General features: G+C 44.7%; 1 protein-coding gene across 1 annotated transcript in view; it reads right to left on the reverse strand.

The window, feature by feature from the left end:
* The window catches only part of ccser2a (coiled-coil serine-rich protein 2a), a 96,322-nt gene that overhangs the window by 57,288 nt on the left and 18,454 nt on the right, over positions 1-20,580 (reverse strand). The window contains 2 exon segments of the mRNA XM_056292118.1: positions 7,151-7,362; positions 7,972-9,485. Of these exon segments, the coding sequence (XP_056148093.1) occupies positions 7,151-7,362; positions 7,972-9,442 (1,683 nt within the window). The 5' untranslated portion in view covers positions 9,443-9,485.

Below are 20,580 nucleotides of genomic sequence, written 5' to 3' on the forward strand. Positions count from 1 at the left end.
GATATGTTCTCTACCCCAATAGTTGTGACATTTCTTTGCAATCCAATTACCCGACTCATTGGCTACTGTTGAACGGACATTTTCCTACCCCGACACTTAATTCTCAGTCTTTATCTTATTGAATATGACTGTTTGCCACAGCTCTGCAAAGTGTGAAATGCAGGATTCTCGTTGCTACGAGGCCCTTATTGACTTTTACAGCGACAGTTAAGAGACTTGCTTTGAGCACTGACAATGTCAGGGTGATGGATGACAGTGGGGGAAGTTCACTGTCAAGGCTACTGAAAAGAGGTCGTTGTGGTGACATAAGAGAGCAGAAACTCAACAACAGCAGACAGGTCAAGGGTCAGTCAGGCTTCTTCACTTTATGGGTAAACATGATTAGCATGTACAACATTGCTCCACTTATGTTAGGAAAGATCTAGAATAGGCTGGAGGGTTTTTCAGTGGCACATGGTATGCGAGCAACACCAGTGAATGTGTGTGTTGTTGCTCCATCGCTACCGTTTGGGGAAAGGGTAAAACAAATACACATACAACAACTCACCTACCATGCTGATCACTTATCAGTGATGGTGTGAAAAAGTTTGTTTCACTGTCCAGCAACAGTGACAAGTCCAGTCTGGAAAAAATCATTCCTGTGAACTGAGAAGAGCACTAAACCCGACTGGGTTGGGGGATTTGATCACACTGGGACCACTTGTACTAAAATAGAATGACCTCATCGTACTGTGAAGCGCGATGGATAGATTTCCACCAAATTGAATATGCAACCGTGGAGTCTAACCGTCCTCTCTTTTTACCTATCGGAGCACTTCGAGTGATCTGACAGAAATGATCTGACACAATAGAAGGCTCACACCAGCTGACTGAGAGACTTCCATTATGAGTCACAATACACCAATTCTGTTTTATGTCGGAGCATTCGAGACCAAAAAGGCTGCAGCAGCTTGTTGCATGATAAGATACACAAGTGGAAACTTGTACAACATATACGACTCTTTGCCAGTCATAAAAGTGCAATTCAACTAAATTTTATAGCAACGAATTCCACTGAACTCTTTCTGACTGGTCTACAACTGAAGCCGTTAGAAATAAAGCTTTAACTCTGGGCAGCTTAGAGTCTAAGCGGTTAGGAGGGGTAAAATCGAGCCGGTGGGAGTGAAATGATAGGTCATGACTATGGTTGGAAACCAAAAGGACAGGGGGATAATGATGATGAGACTGAAGCCTGTAATTTCTGCAATGACTCAGTTCATAGCAGTCATGAACACATGCTTGTGTGTGTGTGTGTGTGTGTGTGTGTGTGCGTGCGTGCGTGCGTGCGTGCGTGTGTGTGTGTGTTTGATTTTGGTTTTGTGCATGCGATTGTGTGTGTGTTAAGAAAAGCAGTGGATGGATTAACACAAACACAAACAAAACATGTTTTCCTTGCATGTCTAACACTGCTAATTTTAACCCATCTAACAAAAGCAGGTTTGGCACCGGTCTAATCAATGCAACAGCAGAGTCGGCTTACTGGCACCGTGTTACACAATGGCTGAGCACTTTGCAGACAAAAGGCTTAAGCAATTCACTAATTTAAACACTAATGAAATTGACCTGTCTCAACTCACTGCTACAAAAGCCTAAAATTAGAGGCAAAACAAACAAATCAGGGGCAGCACCACCAGCTCAGCAGCTTTGACATGAGGGGTTTGGATGTGAGGTGGGTAAGCGATTACAGAACCGGGGGGGGGGGGGGTGAGAACCAAGAGTGGGGAAGAGAAATAGGAGGCGAGGGAGATGGTATAACTGCAAGAGTCGTGCAACAGAGTTAAAATAAAACTAAAAAGAAAACTGCAAAATACCAGATGGCCACCTGAGACAGGGAGGGATAAACACTCTAAGGAGGGAAAAAAAGAGGACTAAAAAGGTAGAGGTTTAGGTGTTTCCTATTTGATGCTGCAGGCTGTGAAGAGGAACTTGTGTGCTGTGCTTTCAGGGGGAAAAATATCAGTTTTAATGAGAGATACTCAGAGAGGCACACAAAGTCCCATCCCCACCGAGCACGCAGCTACCACCCCAAACTTATTTTTTCATTATTTTATTTTTTTACTGAGAATGTATTCTGGTTACGTCATCTCCGACTAACTTCATCCAACAGCATTTAAATGTAATGAGATGTGGGTTTTGGTTTCGAAAAAGATGAAAGTTGGCAAACATGGCATAGTCGTCGTCCCCCCCCCCCCCCCCCCCCAGAGTGTTCCCAGTAACAGAAGCATTACTTGGAGGGCCAAGTGCTGAACTGCTGACAGAGTTTATCTATACTTGGTTAGAAATATTATAAATATGCAGGGGGGGGCGCGTTTCTCATGCCTTCCCCTCACTGTTCTGAATGTTCAAGTGTCTGACAAAATGAATAACGGCTAAGGTGCTTCAAACATTTGCATCAATTTGAATTTTCTTGCCTGGGTCCATCAATGCCATGGCAAAGCATTATAAATTGTGTTGAGGCCAGGGAGGCATTGACAGTCACCATGAGAAGCTTGGGGCCCTTCATGTCACCACTCCAATTTTGTAAAGCCTGTACTGTATGACATGTTGCATCATGGGAACATCATGGGAACATTATGCTGAACACAGGCAGCCCCCATGTGTGAATCAGTGACTCACACATACACACACACACACACAAAAACATCATGGTGTTCTAAGGATGCACAGTGCCCCCGTGTGGGCGGTATTCATCACTGCACCATTGTTGCATAAAATAACAAAATATACAAATTTAGGTAACACCATGTGCATGCTATGTAGTTTTATCTTCCAGCCTTCAGTGATGTCTAACTAATTCAACATCATGATTTGCAGTGCTATTCATGACACGGTGTAGCAGGCTTTCCTCGTGCTTTGTGTACTGACACTAATTTCCCTGAGAGAGTCTGACCGGCAAAATTGCACGGCAGCGGGCAGATCATTAAAACCGGTGCCCCTTCAGCAAACAGGAGAAGAGTTGTACGGATCCTTTCAAGGAGGTTCCCCATTCCCACACTAAGGCAGAATCCAACAAGGCAGGACAGGCAGGACAAATACCTCCGAAGGAATTATTGATTATTTTCTGATACTGCTTCTGCTCTGTGTCAGGCTTGCATCCATGAGATATTCTCTCACATAAGGAAAGAACTATTCTCTCATTGGGAGGAAGGTTGGAGAGGGATGAGAAACAATGAAGAGGAGGAGGGAGAGAGCGAGAGCGATAAATCCATCCAATTAAAAAGCTGAATTTCCTCTAATCTAATTAGCATTAGCGGAGTTAGACCTCTCAAAGGAAGAGTCTGCATAGGGTTGATGTTCACGCACCAAAAAGCAGTCTTTCTCTTTCTCTGTCTTTTGCTTTGAGTTGATCTTTCTTTCCTCCGCTGTTAACTTATCATCTTAACTATTTAAGCTATGACTGTCTGTCTCTATTCAGTTCCTCTGCTATCAATGTTTTAAACCTCACTGAGAATATTCGGCAAATATTCAGATTACAGATGCACCGAACGATCGGCTGGTGACCGGAATTGGCCGATTTTCAGCTTGATCGGCCATGACTGATGAGCGGCCCATCAGTCTCCGATATATCCAATTCTGTGCTGGTCAAATTTACACACATGCACCACACGATGGTTCACATCATGCACACAGTGGCACTGACAGTAACATCACAGCCACACACACACACACGCACACACACAAGTCTGTGAATGTTCTCATTCATCCAGGTCATGGTTATCCAAAGGAATTGAATCAAGTGCAACTGGACTTGGTTATATATCCGTGAAGACGCTTCGCCTCTCATCCAAGAGGCTTCATCAGTTGGTGCCTTTCTAACTAGACCAAGCTAGTCAGAAAGCTAGACTAGCTTGGTCTAGTCAGAAAGGCACGAGGGGGAGGGGGGTCTAAGACTATTCCCCAATCCTCTGTGAATAGTACACATGGCCATTGTACCTCTAATCAATGGTCACGCAATTTGCATATGAAATCGATCGTTGGTTTCGGTCATTATACCACTGTATTGTTTATAAGGGTAGGGGAACCTGCAGTACCTGTGTCCAAATGAACTGATTCATCTCGCTGCGGTTTCCTAACCTGGATTATTGAGCATGCATAAAGACAAAACTTCATCATACACTTAAAAAGCCATCACCCCGCTGAACAAGCCTAATTTGAAGAAGCTAGCAAAGGCAAAGCGGCTAACACTGAAGCTAGCGAGAGCACAGAGCCAGCCTCAAACCAGCAGCCTCTGTAAAACATGTCAGATAAAGCGGGATATATGGCAATTCACTTTCAATTGGATTTTATCTGCACACAAAAAAGCCCTGTCCTGTAACCTGGAGCACTTTTTTATTTTGAGATTTGTTAGAGTGAGAGAAGGTCCTGTAAACTGGTGCAGTTTCGGAGAAAATGTAAAAGTTATTTAGTAGTCCGTTTTTTATTATGAACATACAATCGAAAGAAAAAGTTTTTCATTAAAGAAAAGTGACAAACATGTTTGTGTATGCTGTCAGTTATAGTTCTTAGGAAAAAAAATCGGAATCGGCGGATCAAAAAAATCGAACATCTGAATCAGCTAAGAAAATTGCAATTGGTGCATCTCTAATTCAGATAAGATGGACCTTCACGCAGGGTGTTAAAAGTGAATACGTCCTGGAAATGTGTCTAGAATAGAATAGTGTGGAAGAGAAGAGTTGATTTTTTTTTTTTTTTTACCCTTTTGTCAATATGTCTCTCAAATCCAGCAACCAAGTCTAAACGTTTTGTTCCGTTGCATTCCTGACACAACAGATCTCAACAGTCACATGGTACATAATCTACTTTGGGTCTAAAACCTTGCAGGTTGTGGAGCAGCCACCAGCCAGCATGACTTTCACATTGATACTGCCAGACAGTACCTCACAATGTTATTTTACCACTTTCAGTGTTCTGTAATTCTGTAAAAAAAAAAAAAAGAAAGTCTGTGGCATAGTTGTGATGGATACCCACCCTTCTCCATGCATAATTTGGTCCTCAGCAGTTGCTGTTCTGACATTTTCCTATTCATCTTCACCCCACTTCGTATCTTACACTACATTAACTTTATCTAACCAAATGTTGGCACACTATCCAAACTACAGTGTGAGCTGTCTGTTCCCGTCTGGAGGTTTGGAACCACAGGATCCTGACGTCGCTTTGACCTTCTGAAATACTCACGCAAGTTTGTGTACATTTTAACCAGATTTTCTGTGTTGCCATCACACACAGCCGGAGAATTAATCCCCCCAGGAAGTGCCTTCAGTAAAGTTCCCCCATGGGATCAGGATGACTCATACAGGACCTCAGATAAGGTAATCCTCGAACAACAAACCTTCACTTGTTGAGACGTACGGAATGACTCTTAATCAGACCCACATGACAGGCACGTGTGCTCACGTTGACAGTTGGCGTCCATGAAAACACATACGCTCACACACACAGCCACACACACACAGCCACACACACACACACACACACACACACATGCATGCAAGCCTGCACACGCTGATCTCCCTCCCGATTCCTGCAGCCGCCGTTGCTCTATACTGATGGCAGTTCAAACACATTTTTTCACGTCTTTATATCGCATGGCCACCACATAAAATAGAGGTCCATCAAAAGAAAAATAAGTATACCACAAAGCTGATTATACATTTCCTAATCCAGCTAATTAAACTCTTTAAACATTCCTGAGATCAGGCGCCAAGGCACGGGAACACAGAACCAGGGAAAAGGCAAAAAAAACCCAGACAGATTATCAACATAAAGACCGTGTCTAGGTCAGGGAGCATCCAGGAAGAGAGGGAGGCCTCTGAATGAAACGAGAAGTGGGAGCTAGTCGGAAATGCATGCCCTTTTGCTTTCCCCCAGCCTTTCTTCTGCTCACTTAATCGGCTCACTTAAGGGAGGAGGAGTATTCTAGAAGGGGGATCGATTAATGGAGTAAGGCAGTTCAAGTACAGCAAGTCATGCTGGTAAAGATGCGAGCCACATGTCGGGGTTCAGGTTTAGCCTACAGCCCACCGGGGGTTGAGTATTAGAGGGAAAAGTAATTCTGCCTGTGACTGCTAATGCCTTCGGAATACCTTAAAACGGCTGGGGTTAACCTGAATAAAAGCTTAATGGTCAAAATGTTCAACCCTTTCCCTCTTACTCTTTCACTCTATCCCCTTTCCGTCCAAAGCCAAGTACACTGAAAATGAACCTGCCACTTAAGTCACTCAAGCCTATTTATTTTCTTCTTTTTTTTTGCCAACTTCCAATCGTCAAGCCATTACAGTTTCTAAGTGTCCCTTTAACTCATCAGTTTTATTGTCACCCCTAAGGCGTTTGGCTGATTTCCATCTCCTTTGCCATCGTGTGATACACAACGCTGTATTTTGTTAGTTGATGCAAAGGGAGGAAGCAGACAGAAGGGGGATGCTTGTTGGCAACAGTCAGTCAGAGTTGGTGATGCCCACATCTTTCATATCAATGTAGGATATGCACTGTGAAAATGCACTCACTGTCCACGACAAGGCATTCAGTTTAGTAGAAATATTCTCTCTTCAAACAAGAGGGGGAAAAAATCAGTATGTTGTGATAATTCACCCTCTTCAAAATACAAATCTACTTGTCTAAAAGTTTCCTTGGATCATATGGCCTTTTTTTTAACTCTATTGCTTGAAATTGTCTTTAATGAAATTTAATGAATTTAATGACATTTAATGAAACAGGATGCAGATCCTCTACACTAGACTCGACAAATTAAAACAAGAAACCATGCAAAAAAGAACCATAATATAGTTATTAAAATCACAATAATCTCACAAATAATCATAAATCACATAAATCAAAATACATTAGTCTCACAAATAATCATAGTCACACAAAACTTGCAATGATCACAACTCAGCTTTATAATTGTATAAAAAGTCCTTTGTGTCTTGTTTAAATCGATTTCATAAAACGTCTAAAATGAAGTGAAACCGCAATGAATATGAATTGAATTACCTGAACCCAAATTATTTAGATTCACAAGCATTTGAAAAATAAAATTTGGGAAATAAAAAGTTGAACTTTTGCTGTGTATATTATTGGATTTAAGTTCAGTGAGGTGGATGTGCGTACTCACCGTGCTGTTGAGTTCGGAGTCATCATAGCTGTCATAGGGATGTGCCCCAGGGCCCCCCAGCGGCTCAAGTCCTTCTTCATCCCACATATAGGTACCCCCCGAGCTGTTGGAGGGAGACAGCTCCAGAGAGGAGCCCGGGAGGAGGTCAGGACCTTCTGGGGACAGGACCAGTTGGCTCTGAGAGCCCTGCACAGTCACCTCTTTGCTATGCCCTGAAGGTTGTACACATAAACATCACCGCACACATACGTACACACACACACACACACACACACACACACACACACACACACATTAGTTTCTAGTTGAAATAATTGCTGTGATACTTGTAAAACATTTGATTACATGCACTACTGAGTGTGAAAGCCTGAAAAGCTACCAAACTATGATCTCAACTTCCATTTTACTAGAGAGAGAGAGAGAAAGAGAGAGAGAGAGAGAGAGAGAGAGAGAGAGAGAGAGAGAGAGAGAGAGAGAGAGAGAGAGATGGATGTACAGTTGGACAGATAGATAGATAGATAGATAGATAGATAGATAGATAGATAGATAGATAGATAGATAGATAGATAGATAGATAGATAGATAGATAGATAGATAGATAGATAGATAGATAGATAGATAGATAGATAGATAGATAGATAGATAGATAGATAGATCGATCGATAAGATTAGACAGATAGATAGATAGATAGATAGATAGATAGATAGATAGATAGATAGATAGATAGATAGATAGATAGATAGATAGATAGATAGATAGATAGATAGATAGATAGATAGATAGATAGATAGACAGACAGACAGACAGATATTTCTATTACCTGCCAGGGCCATGCTGGCCCAGTCCATAGTCTCATTAAGAAAGCAGCGTAGTCGGCTCTGGGTGGCATCACCACTCTTTGTGTTATCAGGCAGGTCGCCATCGCTGAGTCCATCCCCCACGCTGTCAGATTCATCAACAAACTCCTCACTGGTGTCCCCCCGCTCTAGAGAAGAAGCAGAAGACAGGGACATGTCCTCTAGGGTCTCTCCTATCATCTGGGCAGATCTCTCCCTGAGAACGCTCCCTCCTGCACATCTGTCTTGTCCACCACCTCCAGAGCTTTGATCACTGTCACTGTGCAAGTCTGCTTTCTTGGCCTCACTAGTACACTCAACTTGTATTTCTGTCCCTGGTCCATCCACACTCACAGTGGAAGCTGCAGGCCGGACATCCCCCTTCACCCGGCCTGTGAACAGAGGCTTCTGCTGTTTGGCCAGCCGGTAACCCAGAGACCCCCCACTGCTGCCTGCTGGCTTGGCCAGCACACAGCTCGGGAGCAGGGCCTTCTTCATGGTGTTGGGAGTGGTGGGTGTGGTGGAGGGAGAGGGGGAGGGGGAGGGGGACGAAAGGGACCCAACACCATGAGGTGTTCTGCTGAACTGGAGCCCACCAAGACTTCCCCCCAGACCCCCTCCACCTCCAAGGCTTCCACTCAGGCCTCCCAGTCCCAGGCCTACTCTGCCGTTGCTCAGCTGGGGTGGTTTGAGGAAGCTGCTACGGGGTGGCCGGAGCTGAGTGTTGGCCAGTGGCTTGGCCAGCTCCACAGCTCGGTTGAAGGAAAAGGATCGTGTCATGGGCAGGCTGGTGGGCGAGGGAATCTGCTTGAAATGTGTGAAGCTGTGCGAGCGCACCATATTGTCTAGCGCCAGGCTCTTCAGGCTGTCACTGGACTGAGAAAGGCTGTCCTGAGAGCTGCTGCGGGGAGTGCCCGAGCCGATCCTCGGGCGTGCCAGCCTGGAGTCTGAGCCAGACATCGACCCGGGTCGAGTGGGAGCGCTGGAGGCATTCTGGCTCACTTTAGGGATTCCATTCAGCGGGCTCTGAGCCAGCTTGGCCCCTGCTTTGGGACCGGCCTTAGACGCCTGCTTGGGGATGGCCTTGGGGCTAGAAATGGATAGCAGTGAAGGACAAGGCCTCCGCATCTTTGGGGTCCCTGGAGGGCCACTTTTCACCTCCTTCCCCAATGAGGGGAGCTGACTCTGAGCCTTGTCCTCACAGGCCCTATCCTCAGGGCTGCTGGGGTTGGTGGGAGTTCCTCCAACCTCTCTCCTCCATTTCAGGGAAAAAGAAGGGGTGCGGACTACTCCATTGGGGCGCGTTCCAGGAGGGGTTGTCTTGCCTTCTGGGGTAGGGGTGGTCGGTTGAGGGGAACCATTTGACATAGGGCTTAAGCCTCCGGTTGAGGAGCGAGCTCCGAATTTAGGCAGTCTGGATACCATGGTAGACCTGGCAGGCACTTTTTCTTCCATTAGATGCCAGCGATGGCATAGAAGGGCATGGAATCACACAGTACTGCAGGGAGACAGAGAGGAAAGGAGAGGAGAAATGATATGATAAATATGGACAATGTGGAAAATTAACAAACTGATCCTACATTACATTAGATCTTACGTGAGATTACATTTACGAAATGTGTTTTTATTCAGCTAAAGTGAATTACATTTTTATACTAGAAAAAAGCGGTGTGACTGTAAAAGAAGTTTGACGAGCTAATTTGTTGCTAATTCATTATCTCCTACAAGCTTTTCTGTGATGTTAGCCACCCACATGCTTTTTGCTCATTTTTCACTTTGAACAGTTGATGGTAAAAATAATGAATCCACTACCATGGATCCATCCATCCATTATCCGAACTGCTTATCCTGCTCTCAGGGTCACGGGGATGCTGGAGCCTATCCCTGCAGTCACTGGGTGGCAAAATCAAGTTTTCTGAGAGACAGTCTTCCTTTTGCTTCCTTGTAAAATAGCAGTTAATATTTTCTTCTCTTACTGACTTCAACACAGTGAAAGGTTGTGAATACTTCGCCTGCACTAACAACGTTACGTTGAGGTACACTACTCCAGAAAACCGTAGTTTTATTCACATATCGTTATTCGTGTCCATTGTGTCTGTTCTACCTTTGAACGGGGGCTGTGGTTTTCACCAGTCAAAACAGATATGAGCCATTGCAGTGGATCTCCTTGTCGCAGAGGCTTCACAGTGCAATGATGAAATTCACCATCTTCTCCCACCCTCTTATTGATTCTAGACATTATCATGAAGCTAGCTGTCGTTTAAGGGAGTCACCGACTGTTTTTTTCTGGGGGGGGGGGTGACAAACACAATGACACAAACACTGATATTGAAAGGGCTGGTATTGATAGGAAGTCTTCTTACAGATGGAGCAGAAGTGGGGACTTAAGTATTTTGATTGAAAAGCTTTATCTTAAACTGCTGCCGCTCCGCTTAACACATTCCCACCACGGATATGCAACCCGGATTAGCCCCAGAAAGCAGGTTCTGTTGAGACTCACACGAGCCCGGGCGGTCGTAAACACACACGCGAAGAAGGCGTGTGTTGACACAAGACGTAAGCCTCTGCTGTAATAACCGTAATGATATTGAGATTAGCCCCTGTTGCTAGCTCATGCATGCCTTTCTCCTTCTACAAGATCATTGAACTCGGAGGGCTTAGGACCTATTTAAATGCACGCCTGCCCGGGTGCCCTGGTGAAATTGCGTGAGAGGGATAACAGAAAGATGCTAGATGGGTGTCTGTCTTCACGTGACTGATCCTTGATTTAAAGGCCACGAATGTTACACACCAACTCCCTTGTCTCCCAACTGCCCAATCCTGGTACTGCCAGAATAATATGGCACAAAACTGTGAATCCACTGAACACGGAGAGCAAACAAAAAAGTTGTGTGGAGAAAAAAAAGATCATGATAATTTGTATGAAGTTTACTTAGCACAAATCTTCATCTATAAACTCTCGCAAAATCAAAGGCGATGAGTGCGAGAACAAAGAGGACATCCTTGATAAGAAGATTATGAGCTAGTAGGGCTCAGAGGGCTCCCAAGAGCCTTTCATGTCACCTGTGACTGGCAAGGGTGCTGGAGGACACAGTGCCAACATGCCTGGCCAACAAGACAGGCAAGTGGATGGGCAGCCCGTGAGGCACAGGAGGACACCAACACTGGGCAGGCAGCCAGCTTGCTGTGAACTGTGAATGGAGGATGGACAAGCGTTAAGCCACTGGAGAGCAAACACAAGGCTACCTCCATTCACTCAACCGTCAGTTTTATTTGATTCACATTAGTCATGTGGCGTGTGTACACACTCTGTTGCACCTGCATGTTACATCTACTTGTTCAGTCTGGGAACATTATGAATTGAAAAGGCGTGAGTGCGTCCAGATGGCTGGCGAGGTTAGTCGATACCCATGGATCGCACTGTAAGAGAACAATTAAACTGCCGAGCACCGGCTTGGGCACAAAGAAAGAATATACTTTTCATGTCATTCCAAAAACGCTTTTTGCTTTATCTTCAGGAGAATCTGAGTACCCGGAATAACCCTAAAATACAAACCAACTTGTGAAATGGCTGCTCTCAGAAAGCACCCTGTGGCAGGAGATAAGTAGACCCAGTTACTCCTGCCCCACTCAAACTGGTACGAAGACTGAAAAGGAGAAATTGGAGAAATAATCCACTGCATTTTTAAAGAACTAGGGGAGGAGTGCGCCACATTGTGAGACTACTGTCTGGAAAAATAAAAAAAAACTCCCAACATGTGCCTGGCTATGCCACCATGACCCACTAATCTGCATCAAAAACAACCATACATGCATGCACACACAAATATGCTGACACACACACACACACACACACACACACACACACACACACACACACACACACACACACACAATCAGGTCACTCACTGCAAGCAAAGCAGCCAAAGCCTCTTTGCGTGGGGGAGGAGGGGCAGGATGTGTATTGTGTATGTGTGTGTGTGTCTATGTATGTGCACGTCTTTGATGGGCAGAAAGTCAGATTAGGGGGTTTTCTCTACAGTCAGAGAGCCTCAAGATCACCCGTGCTCCATTCATATCCATTGTGACACATTACTACAACATAACAACACATACACGCCCTGCTGCGACAAATGTCTTTCCATCTGGGTCATCAAGTTAACTAAACTAAAAGGAGACTTTTGTTTCATTAATAACATATACTACTCTTATACTCCCACAAAAGTAAACCCACATTTTATGTTTAATATGTTTAATCTAATGTGCCTATTTTTCATAGCCATAACACAATATTTGATTGATACGTTTAGCAAACATGAACTTTGAAACTAATACAAAAAACAAAAAAAAACTAAAGCCAAATGCTGTGGGTCAAAACCGTGTTATGTAGATGTGCATTCTGAGCACATAGCTACTTATGGACAGTTAATTGTTTTGAGAATCCATACATATTTAGCATCAGGAAGAGACAAAATAGAGGGAAAAAAACGTCTTTCGGCAATTTTTATTCAATTTAAATGCATTTAATGAAATTGCCTTTTGCTTTCTCAACGTTCAAGCAAAATGCTGGGGTCCTCATTACTCAGCAAATCAAAGTCCCAGATCTCAATGTTCAGCTGTAACGTTACAGCATATCTGTGCCGCTGGCAAATCAGTAGCCTACATTCCTTTTCAGGGCCACCTCATCACGACGCTTCATTAAGGCCGACAGCGCCACACAAGCACAAGCTGACACAATAAAACCCTCTTAAACACTCAAACAAAGGCAGTTAGGCAACAGTTTAAACGACTGACACACATTCAGAGGTAGGGTGGTAAATCGCGCCTGCCATCTGTCGACCCCTACGCCACCAACCCCCCTCCCATACAGTAAATAAACATCACTCTTGCATCAATGACATACAATGATGAGCCAAAACATTATGACCACCTGCCTAATAGGCTGTTGGTCCTCCGTGTGCCGCCAAAACGGAGCTGACCCACCGAGGCATGAACGCTACAAGACTTCTGAAGGTGTCCTGTGGTTTCTGGCACCAAAACATTAGCAGCAGGTCCTTCAAGTCCTGTAAGTTGCGAGGTGGAGCAGTCATGGATCGGACTTCTCAGTCCAGCACATCCCACAGATGTTTGAGAACTGGAGAATTTGGAGGCCAGGGCAACACCTTGATCACTTCATCATGTTCCTCAAACACATTACCCTGCTGAAAGAGGCCACTGCCATCAGGGAATATACCATTGCCATGAAGGGGTGTACCTGGTCTGCAATAATGTTTAGGTAGGTGGCACGTGTCAAATTGATGTCCACATGAATGGCCAGACCCAGGGTTTCCCAGCAGAACATTGCCCAGAGCATCACACTGTCTCCACCGGTTTGTCGTCTTCCCACAGTGCATCCTGGTGCCATCACTTCCCCAGGTAAATGGTGCACATGTACAAGGCCATCCATGTGATCTAAAAGAAAATGGGATACATCGAACCTTTACCCATTGCTCCATGGTCCAGTTTTGACGCTCATGTGCCCACTGTAGGCACTTTCGACAATGGACATGCAGCACCATATGCAGCAGGGTGCAGTACACTATGTTGTGGCACATTCCTCCTTTAACCATCATTAAAATTTTCTGTGACTTGTGCAACCGTAGACCTTCTGTTGATTCGGACTAGACGGAATAGCCTTTGTTACCCTTGTGTATCGATGAGCCTTGGATGCCCAACACCCTGTCGCTGGTTTGCGGTTCGTCCCTCCTTGGACCACTGTCAGTAGGTACTCACCACTGCTGACTGAGAGCACCCCACAGCATAAATGTAACAGTTTGCCTTCAAATATTCAGTTAAAACTAAACAAAAATGGTCTCTCTAACAAGCTGTTTGAAGCCTTCTTTCTCAACTGTTTGGATGGCTTCGGTAATTTCTTCCCAGCGTCTGGTTTTTCTGTGATACAGAGTACAACTTGCCAACGATTCAGTGATGCTACACTGAGCCAGTAAAGTTTGTCTGCTTGGCTCATAACCCACATCAGCTGTCTGTTGAGCTCTCCTCACGGGATTTCTATCTCTCCTCGTACTCAACCGGGTGCTTCTGCTGAGGTGGTGGAATAAGTTTGTTGTATTGCCCCCTTTTGTTGTTACAGTCTGCTTGCACTTCTTACATATTACCGTGGTTTGTTGTACATCTGATCTTTTGTAACCAAACCACTTCCAAACAACTGAAGTCGCTCCCCTTTTTGGAACTAACTCCTTTCCCTAACTAACTTTCAGCCATACGTGTTACCGTGCATAGCGGTATGACGTCATTATGTCAACAAGTCGGAATATCGCCATTCCCACAATATGATTTTTTTTTAATCATGTTAAAAGTTATACGGGCATTATCGTGAACGATACGGTATGACACACCCCTAACAACATTCTTCGGCTTGTTTGCGAGTGATCATAATGTTTCGGCTCATCAGTGTACAATACAAGGCCTATGTTCAATCCAGTGTTAACAGGGGCCTGCTAGCCTGCTACCACATCTCAGTGCCGCATGTCAAACCACCCATGAAGCCTGTGATGAAGAGTAAGGATCAGATGACTCATCTGGTGATGCAATACTCCACATGTCACATGAGATGAAGGACAACACATATGTGAAAACAACCACCCATACAGTTACAAACTGCACTGGTTATTTACGTGGACTTGATTTACTGGGATGCAGTCAAACATTATTTTAGTTAATGGTGATAGTTTTGGTTTTGATAGTTTTGATAGTATTGTTTAACAAAGACGTCAATACAGACAGCTGAATGATGACTTTCTGTCTTATTAACATAATAGAAATTACTTTTTTTTTTACTTGAATCATCAGCAAAAACAAAATCTCAATCTTTAACCTCACTGTGCCCATACTTGAGGATTTAATTAATTTTGAACAACTCTGATGGATTTCTTTATGCATTTCGGCCTTACAACCATTCAGAAGACCTGGTTTTATTTTGTCGATTCATCTTCCTCATCCTCTCAAGTACGGCACAGGTTCTCATCAACTTTTCTCTCATTACATCATCCAGTGCCTAAAAATGAACATGTGGTTTCTCTATCAACTACTTTGATGGCGAACAAGACAGGAAATGAGACATGGGGGGAGCATGCAAACGAGAGAAAAGGAGGAAAGGATGCAACACAGGAAGTGAGTGTGAGTGAGGCAAAGAAAAGAGAGATGGACGGAGAAACAGTCCGAGAGAGAGAGGGGGGGGGGGGGGCGAGAGAGAGAGGGAGAGGGCGAGAGAGAGAGGGAGAGAGACAGACAGACAGACAGACAGACATACAGACAGACAGAGAGAGACAGTATTTATTATTATATTACTATTATTAGTAGTATTTATTTAGTATTTATTAGTAGTTATTTGTACAATGTTTTGGCAATACTGTATTTTGTTATAGTCATGCCAATAAAGCAAACTGAATTTGAATTTGACAGAGTGAGACAGACAGAGAGAGTGAGACAGAGAGAGAGAAAGAGAGGGTGAGACAGAAAGAGAGAGAAGAGAGAGAGAGAGAGAGAGAGAGAGAGAGAGAGAGAGAGAGAGAGAGAGAGAGAGAGAGAGAGAGAGAGAGAGAGAGAGACAGAGACAGAGACAGAGACAGAGACAGAGAGAGAGAGAGAGAGAGAAGGAAGGTAACAAAATATAACAATTTGATTTCAGTCTGACTCAGCCGCATAGAAAATCCTCCAATGGACGTGCAGCTGTATCCTCTCAGCAACAATCTGTGTGTGTGTGTGTGTGTGTGTGTGTGTGTGTGTGTGTGTGTGTGTGTGTGTGTGTGTGTGTGTGTGTGTGTGTGTGTGTGTGTGTGTGTGTGTGTGTGTGTGTGTGTGTGTGTGTGTGTGTGTGTGTTATTCGGAGAACAAAGCGGCAAGATTTCTTACTTGCCTCTCTACAAGCAATCTGAGTTTTCTATTTGCCTGCCAGTGAGCCTTTCCAGCATGACTTCATTTCCGACCCAGAGGAACGCCAGCCAGTAAGCACCTGGCGGAGACACCACATCGCTAAAAAAAGACCCAGATTCCTCACAGAGGGTAAGTGGGAGGGTGGATGGGGTGGGCGGGGGCCTTGTAGGCAAAAAACTAATTTGGTTGCACAGAGGTCATCTTATTATTTCCACAATTCCTTTTACTAAAATGATAATAAAAATTAAAAAAACTAATAAAAAGGGCGGAGTGAAGTAAGGGATCGGCAAGATTCATGCCATTCACTTAATGCTTAACAGTTTTCTTCCTCTAACTGACATACGGAGCAAAGAGTGTGGGCTTGCCAGACACACACACACACACACACACACACACACACACACACACACACACTACAGGGTTCTATTTTTCAGGAGCAACAGGATGGATGCAAATAATGTGTGACAGCCCTGGGGCCGCAATCTCCACTGGGTCAGTGGGGCTACGCATGAGTGAAGGAGCTCTCGGTACACACTGCATTCTCATTCTACCCACTGGCCCCGGCACTTGGTCAGCCCCCGTCTCCCACCACTCATACTGACCTGCCACCACCAAACGTCAGCACTATCACTCAGCACACTGGTGTGATAAGCCACATCCATCTCCCATTTCTTTTCCATTACTTTCTGTTCCTTTATTCCTTCTTGTGAAGGGGAGGGGGGGTTTTCAGTCGGCTGATTCAGACAGTGGGGAAATCCAGAATGGGCTAGGGTACTAGAGAGGCGGGGGGAGGGATATGATCCCTAAAATGGGATTAAACTGCATTTCCTCAAATTGCATTCGTGTTCATCAATGTTCATTGACAGTGGAATCCCATAGAGCTTTTGTCTCAATCTCTCTCTCTCTATATAAATATGGCAGGAGGTCAAAAGGGGAAGATAAAGAGAAAAAAGGAGTGCGGGATGAATGGTTAGATGGAGAGAGAGGAAAAAAGGCTGAAACTAGGTTATCTCTACATTGACACAGATTGGCCCCTGGCACAGTTTACAAGAGCAAACCGTGCATCCCCTTCTCCTCCCTTCCATTTCTCACTCCCTCTGTCTTCCTCCCTCCCTCCCAGGCTGTCGGGATGTCTCGCTCAACTTCAAAACTGTCTGTGCCTGCACTACAGCTGCAGAAATAATCAATAATATGAATCAATAACTCTATGCCCCCTGTCACAAGAGCTCTGGGTGACATCCAGCTGGCGTTGCTCACAGAGAGGTAAAGCCTTCTGTATTCATTATTGGACCTTTGTCTTACCGAAAGTACACGACCCCATATGCCAGCGACCGATACCACACCTCTAAGTCTCCCCATCAGTACATCACATGTCTGAATGATGAATCCGTCTCACTCGCAAAAATATCATATCTGACTAGAACCTTACCAAGTTGTATCATTAGAGAATAGTGCAAATAGATGGCAAAATCTATTTTGCCATCTATTTGCACACGTCCTTGTACACACATCTCATATGTCACTGTTCAGTCCTAACAACTACTAAACAGAATGTTAAATGTGAAAGGAAGTTTGAGTGGATTAAAGAAAGACCCGTGAGTAAAGGGCCTTTTAAAGCTGCATTAAGCAATATTTTTGACAACAGTGAATCAAATGGGTGGCACGGTGGCCCAGTGGTTAGCGCTGTCACCTCACAGCAAGAAGGTCCTGGGTTCGAACCCCGGGGTTGTCCAACCTTGGGGGTCATCCCAGGTCATCCTCTGTGTGGAGTTTGCATGTTCTCCCCGTGTCTGCGGTGGGTTTTCTCCGAGTGCTCCGGTTTCCCCCACCATCAAAAAGACATGCATGTTAGGGTTACTACTCCTGTCTGTGCCCCTGACCGAGGCGTGGCAAGACGAAATGAAGTTGGCTCCCGGGTGCTGCACAGCGACTGCCCACTGCTCCTAGCTACACAGCTAGGATGGGTTAAAAGCAGAGTGTAATTTCCCCATGGGGATCAATAAAGTATCTCACATCAAACTGCTTGTTGGAACAGACTTGCCTTAGAGGTAAATTATTGCCAGACAGTTTGCTATGTGGCTTGCTGACTCCCGGCTCTCGTGTGATCAATAAAGTTTTATGACTAGAGTGATTTTTTACAATCAAACACAAAACTGCATTTAAGTCATCTTCGCTCTCCTGTTTCACAAACAAATAAAAATAATTTTATGAATGATCTAATAGTCATATTTCTCTAACACAGCCTGTTTAGAAGTCAGTGCATGAAAACAACTCCAATAGATAGCATATGGACACATACGTTTTTTTTCCCCTCTTTTTCTCCCCAGTTGTATCCGCCCAATTACCCCACTCTTCTGTACCGTCCCGGTTGCTGCTCCACCCCCTCTACCGATCTGGGGAGGGCTGTAGACTACCACATGCCTCCTCTGATACATGTGGAGTTGCCAGCTGCTTCTTTTCACCCGACAGTGAGGAGTTTCGCCAGGGGGACGTAGTGCATGGGAGAATCACACTAACCCCCCCCTCCCCCGAACAGGTGCCCCGACCAACTAGAGGAGGCGCTAGTGCAGTGACCAGGACACATACCCACATCTGGCTTCCCACCTGCAGACACGGCCAATTGTGTCTGTAGGGACACCCGACCAAGCCGGAGGTAACACAGGGATTCGAACTGCCCACCCCCGTGTTGGTAAGCAACAGAATAGACTGCTACACCACCCAGACACCCCCCAGTATGGACACATAAGTTTAATAAATATCTTTGTAAAATGAAAAAAAAAAAAACCAATCAGATATTCATATATGTAAAAATTATGTCTGTCCATCACACGAAGTGACAAGTGACAGATGCTGCACAGCCCTGATGCATCTTGGGGCATCTGTGTCACTCTGGTAGCATCAACTTCTTGAAACTGTATTATACACCCCCACACTTGTCCCACTAAACCGACATACTACAGAGAGTAGACACAGTACATACTACTCATTCTACGTCACAGTTATTAAAGGCAGTACGGGCAGTAAGCGGTATAAGACAGCCTTTTTATCAGTGCTGAGTCATTTAAACTGGCGACTGGCAGGGTGTGTGTGTGTGTGTGTGTGTGTGTGTGTGTGTGTGTGTGTGTGTGTGTGTGTGTGATTTAAATAGAGGTCGGGAAACAGGAGCGGCTCATCTGGAAAGGCAAGAACAGCCAGTGGACTGGCTGCTTTATGTTAATAGATAATGAAGCTTTGAAAAGGGAAAATTGCTTTGCAAATGAATTAAACAGAACTTAACTTGCCCCAGCCAGTTACCCAAAAAAAACAAACCCTCACGATTTATTTCAACACACCTTTCTTATTGTCTCCTTGTTATGAGTTTGTGAACCTTGGCACAGTGGTATATAGTATTTCCAGTCCCATTTTGATGTACGGTGACATACCTCCTTTAAAACTCAATGACAACGTCTCAAAGGAGTAATAATTGGGGGTAATCTCTGGACAGGGCAGTAATACCACATAGCTACCGCACCCTGGAGGGACAGACTGCCATTAGATGAGGCTAATAGAATCAGACACGGATGAAAGCAACACTGATGCTACGCTAATGTCTATTGAGTGAGCGAGGCAAGCCGCACTAGAGCCGGTGATGCTAAGTGATACTAATCCAATGAAAGAGCATAAAAGGTTCACTAATGTTGCTAATAACCGATCTGAATCAAATGACAGAATGTAAAAGCAGCGAGGAGAGAGACAGCAGAAAGAAATGGAGAGAGAGAGAGAGAGAGAGAGAGAGAGAGAGAGAGAGAGAGAGAGAGAGAGAGAGAGAGAGAGAGAGAGAGAGAGAGGGAGAGGGAGGGAGGGAGGGTGTGGCAAGCAGCAACATTAAGAGGGACCATGCTGCATGGTCACATGTGGTAGTCCGTCTGACACCCCCCCCACACACACACACATACACACTCACACTCACACACATACACACACAAACACACAAATCACATCAACAAATTGCACTGCATGCAGGAAAACAAATGCAAGCTCATCCAGCACTTAGTCGCTAATAATGAGCGAACTACGATACAAACGGCATTATAAAACTTTACCTTCACTCAGCACGCTGAGGCCAAGCCAGAAGACCCAGCCAGTAACTTTCACCCCAGGGGTTACTGAGGGGACATTAAGCCCTGCCGAGTCATTCTGCACTCGCTTTGCTCCATCATCTGAACTGTGAGTAATGTGGCGCCCAACAGGGGGTAGTGCACAGGAACAGGAAGAAGCTTTCTTAGATGATGGTGTGTCTGCTGTTTCTCTGCCTAAATTGTGCGTATGTCCATCTGTATGCAGCCGATGGTTGCCTGTGTGTGTGTAAGGTGACGTGTGCGATGTGTAGCTTCGGGTGCGTAGGAGGGGGGGAACGGCGCTTTCAATACTCCCTTTAATATTTGATGGGGCGTTTTTTCAAGAGCCCCACCCAGTGTGCAACTAGGACAGGAAGACACACAATCTATTCAATTTTTTCAAATCAAACACATTTTTTCAACTCGATGGTAAGCTATTTATTTATCTATCTACTTAAAGTTACCTAAAAGAAAGCCCAGAAAAGTCACATTTAAAGAAAAAGAAGAGGATGAGAAAAATTCAGAAACCAATGTCCAGCACTGAATACATTACATAAGGCTAAT

The sequence above is a fragment of the Lampris incognitus genome, chromosome 13, assembly GCF_029633865.1.
Source record: "Lampris incognitus isolate fLamInc1 chromosome 13, fLamInc1.hap2, whole genome shotgun sequence".
NCBI classification, from domain to species: Eukaryota; Metazoa; Chordata; class Actinopteri; order Lampriformes; family Lampridae; genus Lampris; species Lampris incognitus.